General features: G+C 37.3%; 2 protein-coding genes across 2 annotated transcripts; both read right to left on the minus strand.

Moving 5' to 3' along the window:
- Positions 1-412: 412 nt before the first annotated feature.
- wipf3 (WAS/WASL interacting protein family member 3) lies at positions 413-12,132 on the minus strand. The gene is made up of 8 exons (XM_051137311.1): positions 11,696-12,132; positions 8,958-9,049; positions 8,105-8,237; positions 6,053-6,229; positions 5,148-5,972; positions 2,870-3,010; positions 2,561-2,662; positions 413-880 (listed from the first exon to the last, which is right to left on the minus strand). The coding sequence occupies exons 2-8, from the start codon at positions 9,036-9,038 to the stop codon at positions 840-842; spliced, it is 1,500 nt and encodes a 499-aa protein (XP_050993268.1). The 5' UTR covers positions 9,039-9,049; positions 11,696-12,132; the 3' UTR covers positions 413-839.
- A 1,015-nt stretch (positions 12,133-13,147) lies between these two features.
- LOC127181417 (proline-rich protein 15) lies at positions 13,148-16,229 on the minus strand. The gene is made up of 2 exons (XM_051136159.1): positions 15,838-16,229; positions 13,148-14,850 (listed from the first exon to the last, which is right to left on the minus strand). The coding sequence occupies exon 2, from the start codon at positions 14,840-14,842 to the stop codon at positions 14,453-14,455; it is 390 nt and encodes a 129-aa protein (XP_050992116.1). The 5' UTR covers positions 14,843-14,850; positions 15,838-16,229; the 3' UTR covers positions 13,148-14,452.
- Positions 16,230-17,551: the final 1,322 nt, after the last annotated feature.

Raw genomic sequence — 17,551 nt, forward strand, 5'->3', positions numbered from 1 at the left:
GATGTAAAAATGAAAAACATAGAATGAGGGAAAACAAAGAGTATTTTTCCTTGGTGTGTTAGAAAGTCTTGATTTGATAAGTTAGAGTTAGTAACACAGGACCCCAGCAGCCACAAGAAGCAAAAACAGGATGATATTGTCTAATAAACTGACTTGTGTTAGTTTTAGAAACGTAATTCATTTAATTTTCCATCTATAGCTTCATCCATTTCAACCATTTGGTCTGTTCACCTTAAGTCTGACACACGGTTTCACTCTTAGTGGTTAACTTTCTTCCCTTTTACAAAACCTGATGCTCTTTATTTGAAATTAATGTCAGCAAGACTTCTCTAATCTATATGCACAGATTTAACACTGTTTCCTTATTTTGTTAATCCATTTTTTCTCATTTTTATTTTGTTAGTAGCAATAATTTGCCCTTTTAGTCTATTCAGGGTATGTTGAAAGCTGATAGGATAATCAATAAAACCTTGTCAGGTATGACAAGCAAAATTATTAGGCATAATATATTTGTTCCAGAAACATATTAAATGTTAAAACGCTTGAGAAAATGAATTAGATAAGTAAACACTTTTTTCAATAAGAATTAGGGGTTTTAACATGGCTGCAGCTGTAATGGGGAAACTCATTCTTGAAATGTGTCTGGCAAAAAAACCCTTCATAGTAGTTTTACATCAAACTAGAATGTTTTCACAGATAATGCAGTTGAGATTGCTAAAGTGGTGCTTGAGTGAGTTGATTTGACCTACAGATTTGGCTGCTGCTCTTCACTGATGATGAGGATGATGCTTAAAATCAGTCCTGCAAAACGTTAGCACCAAACTTCATATTGTCCCATTTTATCTTACATGAGTCCTCATGGCAGGAGGCTGTGGGTTGACTGTGAAAACACAACAGGAAGAGTTCATTTTCAATGAGGCAGGTAATTCCAGATTTAGTTTCAGTGTTTCCTTGTTTCTAAATGAAACCAGTCAACTGAGGAACCGATAATATAACTAATAATTTTAGTTTTGTATACACAGTTGTTTCATCTTGAATCTGATAAATGGTTTCTGAAACAAACTGTTTACATTGAAACAGAGACTTGTGTACAATATACACTCCATTCAAAAGTTTGAGGTTTGAAGTTTCTAATGCTCACCAAGGCTGCGTTTATTTGATCAAAAATACAGTAAAAACAGAAATAAGGTGAAGTTTTATTACAATTATCTTATCCTGAATCACTATGATACATCTATAAGTGTTTATATTATATAATATAAATAATATATATTATATAATATATATTATATATAACTGTTTTCTATTTTATTATATTTTAAAATGTAATGTTTGCTGCTCAAGAAACATTTTTTTATTATTATCATTGTTGAACACACTTGTACTGCTTAATATTTTTATGGAACCTGTGATACATATTTTTTGATATTTCTTCGTTAAATAGGAAAGGAAAAGTAATATTCTGTAACAAATCTTTAGTGTCAATTTTAATACAGTGATTTTTATTTGTACAAATATTTAAAGGGAACCCCGGGTATTAAGACTTGTATGGCTTAATATAATGTATATGATGTCTCATACTGAAATATGTAGTGGAAAACCCATGAAACATTAAATATCATTAAATGTTATTTAAAAATCCACATGGTTTTATACATATTTTGAACTATGGGGGGCGCCATTACTTCGAGTGAAATGGTTGCACTTTGTGAGTGACTGGTGCTACCTGTTGCTATTTTTACCACAAAACTCTGAATAACTTGGAAAATAAAATACTGCTACGATGCCAAATTGTGCGGCATTTGGTTGTAATTTTCAGTCGAAGGGCAACAAGAGAAGCGATGTAAGTCTTCACTGCTTTTCCTAGCGATAAGATGAGGAGAAAAGAATGGAAAGATGCCTGTGGAAGAATAAAACTTCCTAAAGGCTTGCGTCTTTGTTCTCTTCACTTTAGCCCTGATGTCTTTGAGGGTTTTAGTAGACCACAGCTACTACAAGCGGCAGAGACAAGAAACGCTAGATGCCATCCTGGCACAATGTAAGCATGCCAAAGGAATTTCTTAGCGTGGATTTCACTTGATATCCAGGGGCGTTTAGGCTCCTTGTGGGGAAAATAGATAGTACGGCATTTGGTTCAAGTCTACGCTTATATCCATCGCCACCTGTAAGCTCTTTCAGTAGCTGTGGTCATCATATCAGTATTTTATTTTCCGAGTTGTGTTACAGTTAAAATAGCAACAGGTAGCAGCAGTAGCTCACCGAGTGCAACCATTTTATGTCATCGAAATAATGCCGTCCCCATAGTCCAAAATCTGTATAAAATGATGTGGATTTTTTAAATAACACAAGTCTTTCATGGGTTTTCTACTACATATTTTAGTAAGAGACATAATTTACATTATATTAAGCCATATAAGTCTAAATAGAAAAACAGTAAATAAATATTAAAAAAAAGATAATCTGCCTGAAGTCTGTCTAAATGAACAGAGGCATCATTGTGATTGAACAGAAACTTCACCTTTCCTCACATACACTCTCACACACAAAGAGGCTCTTGTACCTCTGTTCTCCTTGCTAGGGTAGGTACGTGGGAAGGGCCTGAACTCTTCAGGAGGAGGGAAGTCCTCAATAGGATGAAAGTGAAACTTCGATTCAAAGTCATCTGAAAAGCAGACAAAAAAAAAGGAATGCGATGTTAAATGAAAGTGCTTTGCATATGCACGATCACAAGCATACAATTACACAATTAGCAAATCATATTGTCACTGTAGTTCATTTCCAGTGTAACTGCGTGTTGCTGTTCTTCAGATTGTACTAATAGCCCATTTAGACCTTTAGCTTTATCATTAATGACAACATGGAGTCTCACCTAAGCTGTGCAGGTGTCCGTTGCGTACTGAGCTGGGTGGAGCTGACAGTGGGAGAGGAGGAGGTGGTGGGATCCTACTGGAGAGTTCAGTGTTCGGAGATCGAGCAGGGGGAGCAGGGGGTGGAGCCATCCGTGGAGCACCTGTCAATGCAAAAATCTTAATAATGACAGACTGTAATTGATCTCAGTTATGTTTTCATTTTATAATAATATATACACATACTATTTAAAAACATACTACCATTCAAAAGTTTATTACAACACTTATAAAGTACTATTAGTTAATGTTAACTAAGATTAATCTATGCTTTAGAAGTATTTTTCAGAGTTAGTTCATTAAGTTAACAACTCCCTGCTCAAAAAAACAGCTGAAACCAGCCTAAGCTGGTTGGCCGCTTTGACTGTCTCCCAGGCTGGTTTTAAAGTGGTTTTGGTCACTTTTTAGCTGGTCAAGCTGGTCTTAGCTGGTCAAGCTGGGAGACCTGCTAAAAAATCTAAACCTAGCTTAAACCAGCTATTTTCAGCTTAAACCAGCTAAGACTAGACAACCAGCCTAGGGTGGTTTTAGCTAGTTTTTAGCTTTAAAAAAGATGAATCAAGTAGTTTTGACTGGGTTTTACTACATTGTTTTTTTATTAAACAGGTTTACAGCTGGATTTTTTCATTTACGATAGCAATACGCTAACAACATGCTAATCATGCTAGAAACATTCAAGAAACCTGATAGCAACATGCTAATCATGGTAAAACTGGCTAGCAACATACTAACAACTTGCTAATCATATTAAAAACATGCTAGCAACATGCTAATTATGCCAAAAACAGGTTAGAATCATGCTAGCAACATGGTAATCATGCTAGAAACATGCTAGCAACATACTAACAACATGCTAATCACATTAAAAACACACTACCAACACGTTAACACTCAATAAGCATGCTAAAACATGTTAAAAACATGTTAGAAACATGTTGGAAACATGTTAGTACATGTTAAATCATGTTAGCAACATGCTAACAATGTGATAAATAATGCTAACATTGTTCTAATTGTCCTAGTGACATGCTAGCTGTTAAACACAAGCAATCATACTAACAACATGCTAATAATGCTAAAAACATGCTAGCAATAACATGCTAATTATATTTAAACATGGTAGCAACATGCTATGAACATGTTAATCATGTTAAAAAACATGGTAGCAACATGGTAACATACTAATTATGCTAAAACATGTTAGAAACTTGCTAATCATGCTAGAAACATACTGGAAATGTTAATAAAATACTAATCATGGTAGAAACATGCTAATAAAATGCTAATCATGCTAAAAACATGCTAACAACATGTTATTCATGTTAGAAACATTTTAGTAACATGTTAATTGTGTTAAAAACATGTTGAAATGTTTAACATGCTAAAAATATGATAAAACGTGCTAATCAAGCTAGAATAGGATTCGCAACATGCTAACAACATGCTAATCATGTTAAAAACAAGTGAGTAATGTACTAATCATGCTAACAATGTGTTAAATAATGTTGTGCTAGTGACATGCTAGCTGCTAAACACAAGCAATCATTCTAACGACATGCTAATCATGCTAAAAACATGCTAACAACATGTTAATCATGTTAACAACATGTTAGCAACATGTTAGTTGTGTTTAAAACATGTTAACATGTTAATCATGCTAAAAATATGATAAAGCATGCTAATCAAGCCAGAACTTGGATTAGCAATATTCTAACAACATGCTAATCATGTTAAAAAACAGCTAGTAACATGGTAATCATGCTAACAATGTGTTAAATAAAGCTAGAGCCATTCTAATTGTGCTAGTGATGTGCTAGCAATGTTAAATCATGCTAACAACATGTTCAATCTGTTTTGCTGACTTTATTGTCTCCAAAACATTCAAACTTTAAATTTGAAGACTTCAAACTTCTTTAAACTGAAAATCTTCAAACGTCAAGCTTTTACAATTTTAACTTTCTGGCTTGGCTTTTTCAAGCCAACTTCTAAGTTTGTCTTCAAACTTTACTCATCTAGTTTTAACTATTGTAGTCAACTCATGTTAACAGATGGAATCTTGTTGTACAGTAACTATACTTTTTTTTAAAATAAAATGTTATTCAGCAAGGATGCATTAAATTGATCAGAAGTGCCAGTAGAGACATTTATAATGTTACAAAAATGTATATTTAAATAGATGCTGTTCTTTTAAACTTTCTGTTCATTTGTATATATATACAACAAAGGTCATTAGGAATCTACCTGCAAAACGTGGCACTGCAGGGGGTCTCCTACTGGGGGCGGTACAAGGATAAGACGGTGGCAAAGGTGGTACACTGGGCCTGTATGTGGGTGAAGGCACTGGAGGCACTTTCTGAGGTAGCGGAGGAGGTGCTGAGGTGGGGTGACTGCATGCAAACGAAGCAGGAAGAGGAGGAGGAGGTGGTGGAGGAGGCCCTAAAGGACTGTCCTTCAATTCTAACGGCCCCAGAGAAGGCGACGGAGGGAAGAAAACTCCGGATGACCTGTTAGAGACCGAGGACGAAGGTGGTGGTGGAGGAGGTGGAGGGTAGAAGACTCCAGATGACCTGTCAGGGAGCGAGGATGGAGGGACTGATGGAGGCGGTGGAGGAGGTGGAGGGTAGAAAACTCCAGATGACCTGTCAGGAAGCAAGGATGGCGGAACCGAGGGTGGCAGTGGAGGAGGCGGAGTCGTAGGCATTGGAATAGAGTATGACTGGACGGGTAGCCAAGTGGGTTTGGCTGATTGAGGAGGAGGGGGTGGGGGCGGGCTGGTGGGGAGAGGAGGTGGTCTATTACTGGGCCGCTCCTGAGGAGGAGGAGGAGGAGGTGGAGGTGCAGATGAAGGAGGAGTAGAGTACAGTTTGAAAGAAGGATGTGTAGTTTGGCTTGGAGAGGGCGGGGCTGTGTACGAGGAAATAGGCCGAGTTTTAGACAGTGAGGAGGCTCTTTCCAAAGGTCTGTGGGAGGGGGAAAGATCAGGGGCGCTGCCTCTAAACCCATCTCCCTGTGATGGAGGGTTCCAGAGAGGCTGCTTCAGGCTGGCGGTAGAGCCGGAACGAGACACTGAAATACAAATAAGCCTTATCAAAAAGTTGTCCAGCACTAAAAAATAGCATAAGAATCAATAGATCTGACTTCAATACCCGGGTTGTGATGTGGCTGTTTGTCTCTTTGTCCGACTGGTTTCAGTACAGGAAATCCCCCAGAAAAAAGTCCACCCAGACTCGGACCCACTGCAGATGGAGCAGATCCTGCTGTGTTTGTATTGTTTCCAGCAGTCGCATTTCTTCCACTGTCATCCACACTATTCACTTTAGGTTCTGCAAAAATACATACATCAGCATTACCACATACTGTGGTTTCACCAAGTAGAACATGTTTCTCAGATTTTAGAGTTAGATGTAGTCTTAAAGGGACAGTTCACCCAAAAATGAGCCAACCTAGGTGTATATGACTATCTTCTTTGAGACAAATACAATTTGAGTTATATTAAAAAATACCCTGGCTCTTCCAAGCTTTATAATGGCAGTGAATGGCTGTTGAGATTTTAAAGTGCATCCATTCATCATAAAAAGTGCTCCACATGGCTCCATTGGATTAATGAAAGCCTTCTCAAGCAAATCGATGTGTTTTTGTAAGAAAAACATCTGTATTTACAACTTTATAAACTTTTATAAATCTCTGGCTTTTGCTAACTGCCATGTACGCATTCACGAGAGTGGCGTTCCAGCAGATGACGCAGGTGAAGCATAAGCTCACATGAGAATGCTAGTCTCGTCATGAGAACCAAGTTTTGTTTACCTCAAAGGAAAACCAGTCTCCTCTTGGCTAATATTGAAATCCTCTGACATTTTTAGTTACAAATCCTCATTTTTTTAGTTCTAATTCATGACCGGTGTTTTATCCTCTCAAAACTCCTCTGTGCTTCCACGTTTATCACTGCGTTTGCCTACTTCCTACATTATCTGCTGGAATGCCACTCTCTCGTGAACATGCATATGACAGTTAGCAGAAGAATACAGTTTATAAAGTTTTAAATATGGATTTTTTTCTACAAAAATGGATCGATTTACTTCAGAAAACCTTTATTAACCCTCTGGAGCCAAGTTGAGCACTTTTTCTGATCGAGGGATACACTTTACTGGACTTCAAAATCATAAACCCTATTCACTGCCGTCATAGAGCAGTTAATATAACTCAGCTGTGGTCCAACAAATGGTCTAATCTAATCAGGCACTGAATTTTAGCTTTTAATAAACTAATCTCTAACATGGCACAGCATGACTACAAGATTCATAAAGTGTCAGGGAAAAATGTAATTTTTCAAAATATCTATTCAAATATTTAGTTTGCATGTACATACATGCATATGTTTTCAATATCTAGTTTTTGACATCTTAATAGCTCCTGTTATAATAACCGTTTCCAGGAACAACAAAAGATATTGCCCAAGAACATCCTACTTTCAATCACACAATGTTACCAGTCATCAAGAGAAACAGTGATGCATAAACAGGAACTGTAAGCTGAAGTGAGCCAATGACTTTTTAATGAGCATGGCATGTCCTGAACACAGAGAATACTGCTGTGCTTTGTAATAAAGAGGAAGATGATGAGCATTGTAACCCCCCACTTTCTGTTTAATCCACACTCCAGCACTTCCTGAGGTCTTGGCCCTTTATCTGCCGCTGTGCATTTCCATATACAGATAGAAAGCCATGTGTCTTTGTGTGTACGTGAGTGCTTTGAAGTGTGAGAACCCAATGGCTATAGAACTTGAGTTTAAATATAGCTCTGCCACTGATAAGTCCTTTGATAAAACTTTCTCTGACGCCTGGTTTTCTCCTCATACTTATTCTTTTGTACTGTTTCCCTTTAGTTTCATTTTCACGAGAGAATAATTTAATACAAGTCCTCATGCTGACACAACACTACCAACCCAATAAACAATAGTTGAAAAGGCAGTCCTGGTAGCTATGGTTACATTAATAAACAACATTCCAGTATTGCCATCATCCAGCAGATATGAATTTTGGACTGCTAAATCAGATTATCAGGAAACGAACCTGAAATAGTATCAATTTAGTATTCATATTTCCCATACTTCCAAACATGAAGTGTTGCCAAGTGACTCATTTCACCTGATCAGGTGTTAAAGAATTGAGCTTAAGTGAATAATTTAAATTTTGACTCACTGTCAAGGATTGGTGCACTTCGGTCATTGACCTGTGAGACCTTTTTTAGCCTCGTCCCTTTCTGAATGTCAGACAGGAGTGCACTGCGACCTCCACCCTCAGAACGCTGGATTTTAGGAGGGTCTGTCCGTGACTGTAAAAGAAAGAGTGACAAAGTGCAACTTCTTTAATGTTATGCAATTCTAATGAGTTTCACTGTGCCTTCAGTTTTATCTGGTGTGATTATTATCGCTGTGATAGACAAATGAAAGTGATAGCTGTCTATGGAGGGTCAGAAAGTTCTTAGATTTCATCTAAAATATCTTAATTTGTGTTACAAAGATAAAAGGTCTTAAGGGTTTGGAACGACATGAGAGTGAGTAATGACAGAATTTTTCATTTTTGGGTGAACTATTCCTTTAAGTATATTAATTAAGTCTAAAATGGCATAATGTGTCCATCACCTTCCTTCGTGTTTCACAGAAGCAAAAAAACAGTCATACAGGTTTGAACCGGCATGAGGGTGAGTAAATGATTCATAATTTTCATTACAGAGTGAATGTTGGCTTCAAATGTACATTTTAACTTGTTCAAAGCTGTCATTCATGTGCACATGCATTCAAACAGAAAGCCAAATCTGAACATGTGACACCTGTGCTGTATATGCCTCTGAGTGTAATTTTATCTCTAATTAATAATGCAAATCTAGCCAGGTGGTTGCCAGGAGGAACTGTGTGACGGAAACAAAGAGAAAGACAGACGGAGAGAGAAAGCAACAGACAGATGGAAAAAAGAAAGAGCCATTACACACACGTTCTGCTGAACTATATTACAATAATAGCTGTCTGTGAATGTGTGTGTGCATGGATCTCACTTGTGCAGGAGGTGCAGGAGCTGCAGGAGGTGGCGGTGGGGGTGGTGGAGCTGGGGGAGGTGGAGGAGGAGGGACAGGCATCGCTCAGGAACCTGAAAAAGGTCATATATTAAAACACAGACAGCGAGCTGTGACCCTTGCCCTCTGGATGGCATCATTTGCCCTCTCTAAATGACCTTGATTACACTATTTCAGTTGTCCTCAGTGTAAAAAGATGAATCTCAAAATCATACAGTCTTTGTTGGAAAGGGTTCAAATACACAAAAATGCTGAAAAACCAAACCCCAAAATTGTGGGACTTGAAGGATTTTTTAAAGAACAGACGGCAGTTTAACTGTTCAGGACAAACAAGGGACTCATGAACAACTATCACTAAAAAAATAAAAATAAAAAACAGTGTTGTTACCTGAAACAATCAGGTAACAACACAGTATTAAGGATCAAGTGTATGTAAACTTTTGAACAGGGTCATTTTAATACATTCAGCTATTATTTTCTCTTGTGAACTATATGTAAATGCCTTTTATGTGAAATATCTTATTCAGGTCAGTCCAAAAAAAAAAAAAAAACATGTATTTTGTATGATCCCCCTTATTTTGGTAAAATAATTAACATTTTGCAAATTCTGCAAGGTATATGTAAACTTCAACTTGACTTCAATTGTATATATATGAATATTAAATTAAATTAATAAGCCTACACACAATGTTTAGATGGACTTAATTCACATTCCTACACTCAGATTTTATTTTAAATGTAAATGTATTTTGTAAATGCTGACTTACATTTGGAGCTCCAGCTAAACACAGTGTTAAAGAACACCAGTTTTTTAGCACTTCACTGTGGTTTCAACATGACAAAGCGATCCCCCCACACACTCCTCTCTCTCCACAATTACAGTACATGTTCCCCTTGGCAGGAAGCTTGTCCATCACAAGATGCACCCAACAGGAACCCTCCCTTCTCTTTTAGGAAAACCCGATCTCCTGATTCCACAATGGCCAGTGAGAGTTTCCAAAGATCATCTTTTAAAGAAACTGGATTTAACCCTGAACTAGGGCCATCTCTAACACATAAAACCCTGAACTCAACTTTTAAAAGGAACATGCATACAAATGGCCTCAGATCAGAATAAAGTGGCAACCTTATCAAGAGCCAGAGGGCTCCGGAGATAACAATGGAGTCTGTTGTTTGAGAAGTAGAGCTGCCTGACTTCTGGCAAGCCCAGCAGCCAATCAGAGCTATTATGTGAGGAAGAGAAACCCGCTAAATACAGCTGAGAAATGTAGAAGGAATTTAGTTAATATGTTAATTTTTAGGAATGTTTCTTCTTGCCAAAATAAAGAAACATTGTGTTACTGTGGTATTGCTCTATGGGAGAAAGGACAAATGGACAAGTGTAAGCATTAGGAAATTCTAACGTGAAATTAATTTCATGTTTGTGGATCATTAAATGGATAAAATCCCAACATTGTTTCAGAGTCACATGAAGAATTCAGCTATTCATCTTTTGGCCTCTTTCATGATATGACTGTCCAAGATCTTGTGGGTTATATTTCATCCAGCAGAATAGCTCTTAACAACTCTCTGTCCTTCCCTAGAGTCCCATTAACAGCTTTCCCATGGAGATGTTGACACTCAAGGTTGTGCTGGTCCACCCATGTGGAAACATTTTTATCCACCTGTAGAGACATGCTGTATAATATCCAACCGAGGCTAATCATAACACGTATGAATGATTTGTAAACTGTTTTAAGTATATATGCGACCCCGAACCACAAATCCAGTCATAAGTAGCACGGGTATATTTGTAGCAATACCCAACAGTATGGGTCAAAATTATAGATTTTTCTTTTATGCCAAAAGTCATTAGGATATTAAGTAAAGATCATATTCCATTAAGACACTTCTGTACATTTCTTCGTAAATATATCAAAACGTAATTTTTGATTAGTAATATGCATCGGTAAGAACTTCACTGGGACAACTTTAAAACCATACATCAATGGAAAGCTTATTTATTCAGCTTTCAGATGTCTGATGTATAAATCTCAATTTAAAAAAAGACCCTTATGACTGGTTTTGTGGTCCAGGGTCACATATCTTTTTTCACTCATTTCACATGTTTTATATAATATTAGAGTAAATAGCCTGCAATGTTAAGTAAAGAGTAAGAGAGCTAAAATGATCAAATAATTATTTAAATGAATAATTCATGAGAAAATAAATAGGTTTGTTTACTTAAAGGCATAGCTGACCTAAAAATGTAAATTCTGTCATCATTCGCTTTCATTTCTTTACAAACCTGTATGAATTTTTTTCTTCTGTGGACCATAAAAGAAGATATTTTAAGAAATGATTTTCTGTCATCAATGGTTAACAAAACCGTTACCAACATTCTTCAGAATATCTTATTTTCTCTTCCACGCAAGAAAGAAAGTCATAGCCAACATGTTTGGATCGATACGAGGGTGAGTAAACGATGACAGAATTGTCATTATTAAGTGAACTGTCACTTTAAGGGTCGCCGTTAGACATTTTAACCATAATAAAATTGTCATTCGAAAAGTTGTGAAATATGACCAGACTGTTCACATTTAATGCTGGTTACTGTCAGTGTTGTGTGTCAAAGACAGCTGAGAAAGCAAACCAAAGTCATATGCTAAACATAACGGTAGTGGTAATGGTATTATGCAAAACCTGGTTTACTCAAATGTAATTTTCAAAGGCTACTTTACCTTAGCGGGCTATAAAGCCGAACTTTCGTGCGTTTTTCTGTTTCTTCGGTGGACGCAGGGAAGTTGTCAGAGGCCAGTCCGGGCGCGACGCTGTGTCCGCATAGCGCGCGTCTCTGACCCACGAGATACAGTTACTGAGTGCGGGCTAGTGTTATAATTAGGAAGACGCCGATGACGTAGGGTTTCACGACAACTATTTGCGTCTAATTCTCCGTTAAGTACGTACAACATAAAAGTATAATTCGCTGTTCAAACTAAAACACTTGAAGAAAAGAATAAAAAATAAAATCTCCACTTGGTAAAACAATATCCGTAAGAAATGTTTAATTTGTAACACTTCGTGACACACAAATGCTGTGCTCCTTTTCTCAGTTAAGTATGAACTGTGTATGTGTGAACTCAACCAGACTAGAGTACGCGCACCATGTAGTCCGCCTGTTGCGTCTAGGGTGCACGCGCAACGGGAGCGCGCACAAACGACAATACAGCAGGCGGCGCGCATGAGCCTGGCTGTTTCTTATTTTGTATTATTTACAGTGTTAATTTTTTTTAAATGTATGTAGACAAAATGTGTCAAATTTCTATAATGAAAATAAAATAAAAATAAATAAAAGCTATGGCTTTTAAAAAACATTAAACATCATATCTAGTTTTTTGTGCTTCAGGTGACTGTACTCTATGCTGCGTGCGACCAGAACGCTCTCTAGTGGTAGTTTTTGACGATGCTTCGTTTGTGTGTGCAGTGTAAAGAGGCATTGCTAATTAAAGAAGACCTTCAAACCAAATTTAGGCTAATCAGAAATGGGGCCAAGAGAGTATTTGAATATTTCATGAGTGAAAAAAAAAATCAGCGTGTCAAAGTATGTCAAACAACAATGCTAAAATGCATCTGATTCAATTCAACAGTGCAGACATGACACAACAAGCCTTGATTATATAATCTCTAGTAATAAAAGCATTTGTAAATCCATGCAAATTATCTAATATTTGTGACCCTGGACCACAAACCAGTCATAAAGGTCAGGGTTTTTTTTAAATTGAGATTAATACATCATCTGAAAGCTGAATACATAAGCTTTCTGTTTAAAAAAAATGAAAATACTGAGAAAATCGCATTTAAAGTTGTCTAAATGAACTTCTTAGCAATGCATATTACGTTATGATATATTTACGGTAGAAAATTTACAAAATATCTTCATGGAACATGATCTTTACTTAATGTCCTAATGATTTTTGGCATAAAAGAAAACTTGATCATTTTGACCCATACAATGTATTTTTGCCTATTGCTATAAACATATCCATGCAACTTAAGACCAGGGTCACATTTTCCACCCTATCAAAGGAAAGACAGTGTAGTCATTCTGGCTCTCTCTGAGAAACTTGTCTTTTAAGAGTGAGGAATGTTGTGACACAGGGTTGATGAGGTTAAAGATGACAGCCTCAGGCGATGTGACGAGCATTAGCACACACTGATGGAGTTCTAAATACTGTAACTCTAATAATGACATATTGCGTCTGTTTACCCCACCCATAACAAACACTCACATACACGTAAGCACATTCAGGGGCAACAAACAACTCAGACAAATGAATGCTTTAGATGCTAAATCATCTGTTTATTAAAAATCTGATGTAGTAACACTTCCTTCCCAAAGCTAAATTTAGCAAACTAATGCATGAGACTACAGTATACTCTGAATTTTTCCTCAAATCTGTGCATCACTTGCGTACTCAGAGGATCTGGGCATCTGCTACAGAGGCCATTTCTCTTACAACCAGCTTCATTCACAATAACAGATGAAATTATTACATCTCATAGTTTGATCACAGTTCTGTAACCCAATTATCAAATTCAGTTCTAATTTAGCATGGCTGAATAGTGCTTAAACCAAATTCAATTTGTGTCTTCAATAATACACTCATATAAACTGCTGTAAACACTGTTTGCTAAACTAAAATAACTATCTTTACTTTTAGATTATTATCTAAACATTTACAGAATAGAATCTTTGGTCTGTCTAATGAAAAATGAAAAAGTAGCACTACTGTTTTTGCAATGGGAGAAGGTGTCGTGGATTCAATAAAACAAACTAGACAAAAAACACATGGCTTTGATTTCTTATGTCGGACGTATGACTATCATGGCATATACAGTAATAATCTGATTCTGGACGGAGAGGACCACCACCCTAACCCCCTTAAACAATCTGTGGCATGCACGCACAAGCATTAAAAACGAGTCATGATAAGGCTGTGCTTACAGCACAATGATTACCATTAAAAATAACCGCTGCTAAAACTTTCTAATGTACAATCCTTCATAAAATATTGCAGTAACACCACAAAACAGTGCAAATTATGTATGACAAAGCTCTAAAACATTTGTTGTATCCTTCACAAAAATGATTCTGCTGAATGTCCAATAACCCTACCGGGGAAAAAAAAGACATCTTGTGGTTTGCAGGTCTTTGCTGGTTAAGGCTGGTCTAGCTAGTCTTCCTGGTCTCCCAGCTAGTTGTAAAGTGGCCAAAACCTTTTTAAAACCTTTAAAAGACTAGCCTGACTAGGCTAAGACACAAGTTACGCCGTTTCTTTCAGCAGGGAAATGTCATTATTTCCAGCATTTGGAAAATAAAGCTTCTGTGATATGATTAACTTACTCCATAACTTCATGTAAGTGCATTCATGTGTCAAATTGAGTTCAATAGTGTCAGGAGGTAGTGCCGTATTTAGTGCTCTACCACCGGGTTGCAATCAGCGCGTTGACTGGACTTCGGTTGATCTGGCTGCAGCGGGTTTATCATCGTCTCCGTGGTTCTGCGGAAGACTCGCTCGCGTCTTCCGTTTCTCCTTGAAGCGTCCGGAGCGGGACACGGTGAGATTACGGCGATTGGAGCTCTCGTTGAAAGTAGGCTGAACAGCGGAGTCGTCATATGTTTCGTCGCTCGGTAAGCAGTTGTCCGCTTCTTTCGCTGGACGTGTCGGCGAAGTGAGCCGCTGGTCCGGGTCAGCGGAGGGATGCTGTGTGAACTCTGCTGAAGTCTGACTGCGAAGGTCCTGTTCCAGCTTCGCCGCCGATTCTCTGGCTGCCTTTCTCCTCTTGCCCACGAAAGACCTCCACCAGGGAGCTGTTTTCTCAGTCATTGTTAAAACTAAACAGACAGTAAATAAACAGATATGATCAAGTTACTCCTTTAACCTTAAAACTGGACGAACTATGTATAGCTATTTTTAGGTGTACCTACCATTTAATTGTAATATATAAACCCACGCTTATGACACTATGACGTAAGAACAACAATAGACACAACACGTCTATTCAAGAATAACAACAACACAGTGTAATCTGAGATTGATGTGTAATAGATTAGGTTTAATATGCTTTATTGAAATAGGCTAGGCCTATATCTCCACCCTTCACTGGATACATTAATGTTATAACATGGATATTGCTTAGGGATCAATCACAAGTAATACCCAAGGTGGAGAGAAATGTTAACTTTGTATTCAAATTGCTTTCATTCATTATGAAAGTGTACCATTTTCTTCCAACAGGTTTGATGAGATGTGCGCCATGAGAGTTACATTTAGGCCTATATTTTACATTTCTAAAAGAAAGAAAGAAAAACATTCTTTCTTATATAATATTTTACCATATAGTGGTCTAAAAGAGTCCTCCTTGTTTTATGTTTTTGTCACATGACAACAAAATGGCTTCTTGCATGTTGATTACACCATTGATTGATTAAAACTGATTTACAGATTTAAATAATAGATCATAATAAAATATTATCCAAGCTGTTTTATCATTTTTGTTGTTGTTGTTGTTGTTGTTTTTAAATCTCAGTTTCACTACCTCTGACATTTTTCTACTGTCATACAGAATAACTTTTAATTAAGAAACTGTATTTATCATATCTTGTGTATTTTCGTCATATTCTTTATGAATGGCATTTTAAACCTATTTCTGAATAACTTCATTCGTGCAAAACAAATGAGCTTCACGTCATACAAGACAAACAACCTAGGATATTGTCCTGTGATGCAGAACAGGTTTACAGCGCCATAAGCTAAAGAGAGTCTTTAACAGGTGATTCATGCCACAACAACGAACCTGATCATCAGCCTGAGCCACTCACCTGCTCAAAAATGTTGAGAACAAGATAAACGCAGCCCGAGGTTCCTCTAAATGAAAGAAAGGTGTGTTGAGACAACAGAGACGCTGAATCCTCAGAAGAAATCACGGCGCGTGAAAATCATCTTTCACTCCAACGAATCCGAAGAGTTCGATCACTGAGACGCAGTTCTGCGCATAACTCGACTGAATAGATATCTTAGTCTGTGAGAAAACGTAACATCATCCTTTGCCCCAACATCACCTGGAGGAGGTTCTGAATATGCCACGCAAAATTTGAACTTACGTGAAAGACTTTATAGTGCCGTCGCAGTTTACAAGAGTACCTGAGATTCCACCTCCGAAACTACCATGAGTGCACCTGTCCTGTCTTCTGATTGGTCGAAAGGCCTGGGGATCGGTCACGTGAGAAGAATTCAGGTAATTCTACTATGGCGGTAGGTTGGGCTTGCGGTTGCCCTGGGAACCAACATCGAGTCGCTTTTTCTTCACTGGAACTTTTTTCTTTTTTTTTTCAAGGTGGAGAGCATTCTTGTGTGATCTGAACAAACGAGCCCAACCCTCCACTACTATGTCAATGTCTATTGATAATCTGAATGTCGAATTTAATCGAGGCTGTAGCTAAAACAATTTCATATCGGGCAAAGTCAGCTTCACACAGAAGAGTAGTGTTCCCACTTCACCAAACAGTGGAGTGATGCCGCATGCCGGTCTTAAATGTTGCAGAAGTTACAATGGAAACATTATTCTAGGCTGTCATTCTTATGAATATAGAATGCAGTGTGTAGGCTATGACCAGAACAGTGACTTGTGTTATGTTTTACTGCACTTTACAGCGAATGGACAAGTAATGGTTTGACAAATGCAGTGTGAAGTTCACGCTGGTTGACTGCATTAGAAAGGATATTTAGACAAAGAGCTGAACAATCCAAGGCCTCAGTGTTGCTTATGTCACATTGATCAGTGTAGATTACATTTGTACGTAGTCTCAGGGTACTGGCATTGTTGGAGGGAATCCCTTGAGGTCTTGGAACATTTTGTCACTCCCAGTTTGTCCTGAAGTAAGAGTTTAGTGATAAACGGAAGTGTGGACTGACGCCAGTTTCTACAGTACTATTGGCCAACAATGTTTCAGTGCTTTCACCACACACATGCTGGTATACAGTGAGCCATCAAGATTTCCACACATATTTTATTTGTTTGAAGTATCTCGTTCAGTCTCTGTTTCGGTCTTTCTCACGTTCACAAAGAGAATCACAGATATACATTATATATTCATCACATTAAATTCTGAAAGATAAACTTATGTTTAAGCATACACTTTTTCACAGTGTACATTAGTACATAACATACATTTCCACAGTGATGTTTAATATAGTTTACAGTAATGCAGCTTTAATTTATATAGATTAAAATAGAGGCTTTCAGATAGCATAAAATTTAATATCAATTGCAATAATATTGCTGAAATGATAGATTGCAAACTGAAAATCTGCTTGCTTGCATATATTTGTAGTTGTAAATCTATAGGTTTATAGATAGATAGATAGTTGTGTATGAATAGATAGATAGATAGTTATATAGATAGATAGATAGTTGTGTATAGATAGATAGTTATATAGATAGATGATAGATAGATAGATAGATGCAGATTTTTAGTTTCAAATCTATAATTTTATAGATAGATAGATAGATAGATAGTTGTGTATAGATAGATA

The sequence above is a fragment of the Labeo rohita genome, chromosome 19, assembly GCF_022985175.1.
Source record: "Labeo rohita strain BAU-BD-2019 chromosome 19, IGBB_LRoh.1.0, whole genome shotgun sequence".
NCBI classification, from domain to species: domain Eukaryota; kingdom Metazoa; phylum Chordata; class Actinopteri; order Cypriniformes; family Cyprinidae; genus Labeo; species Labeo rohita.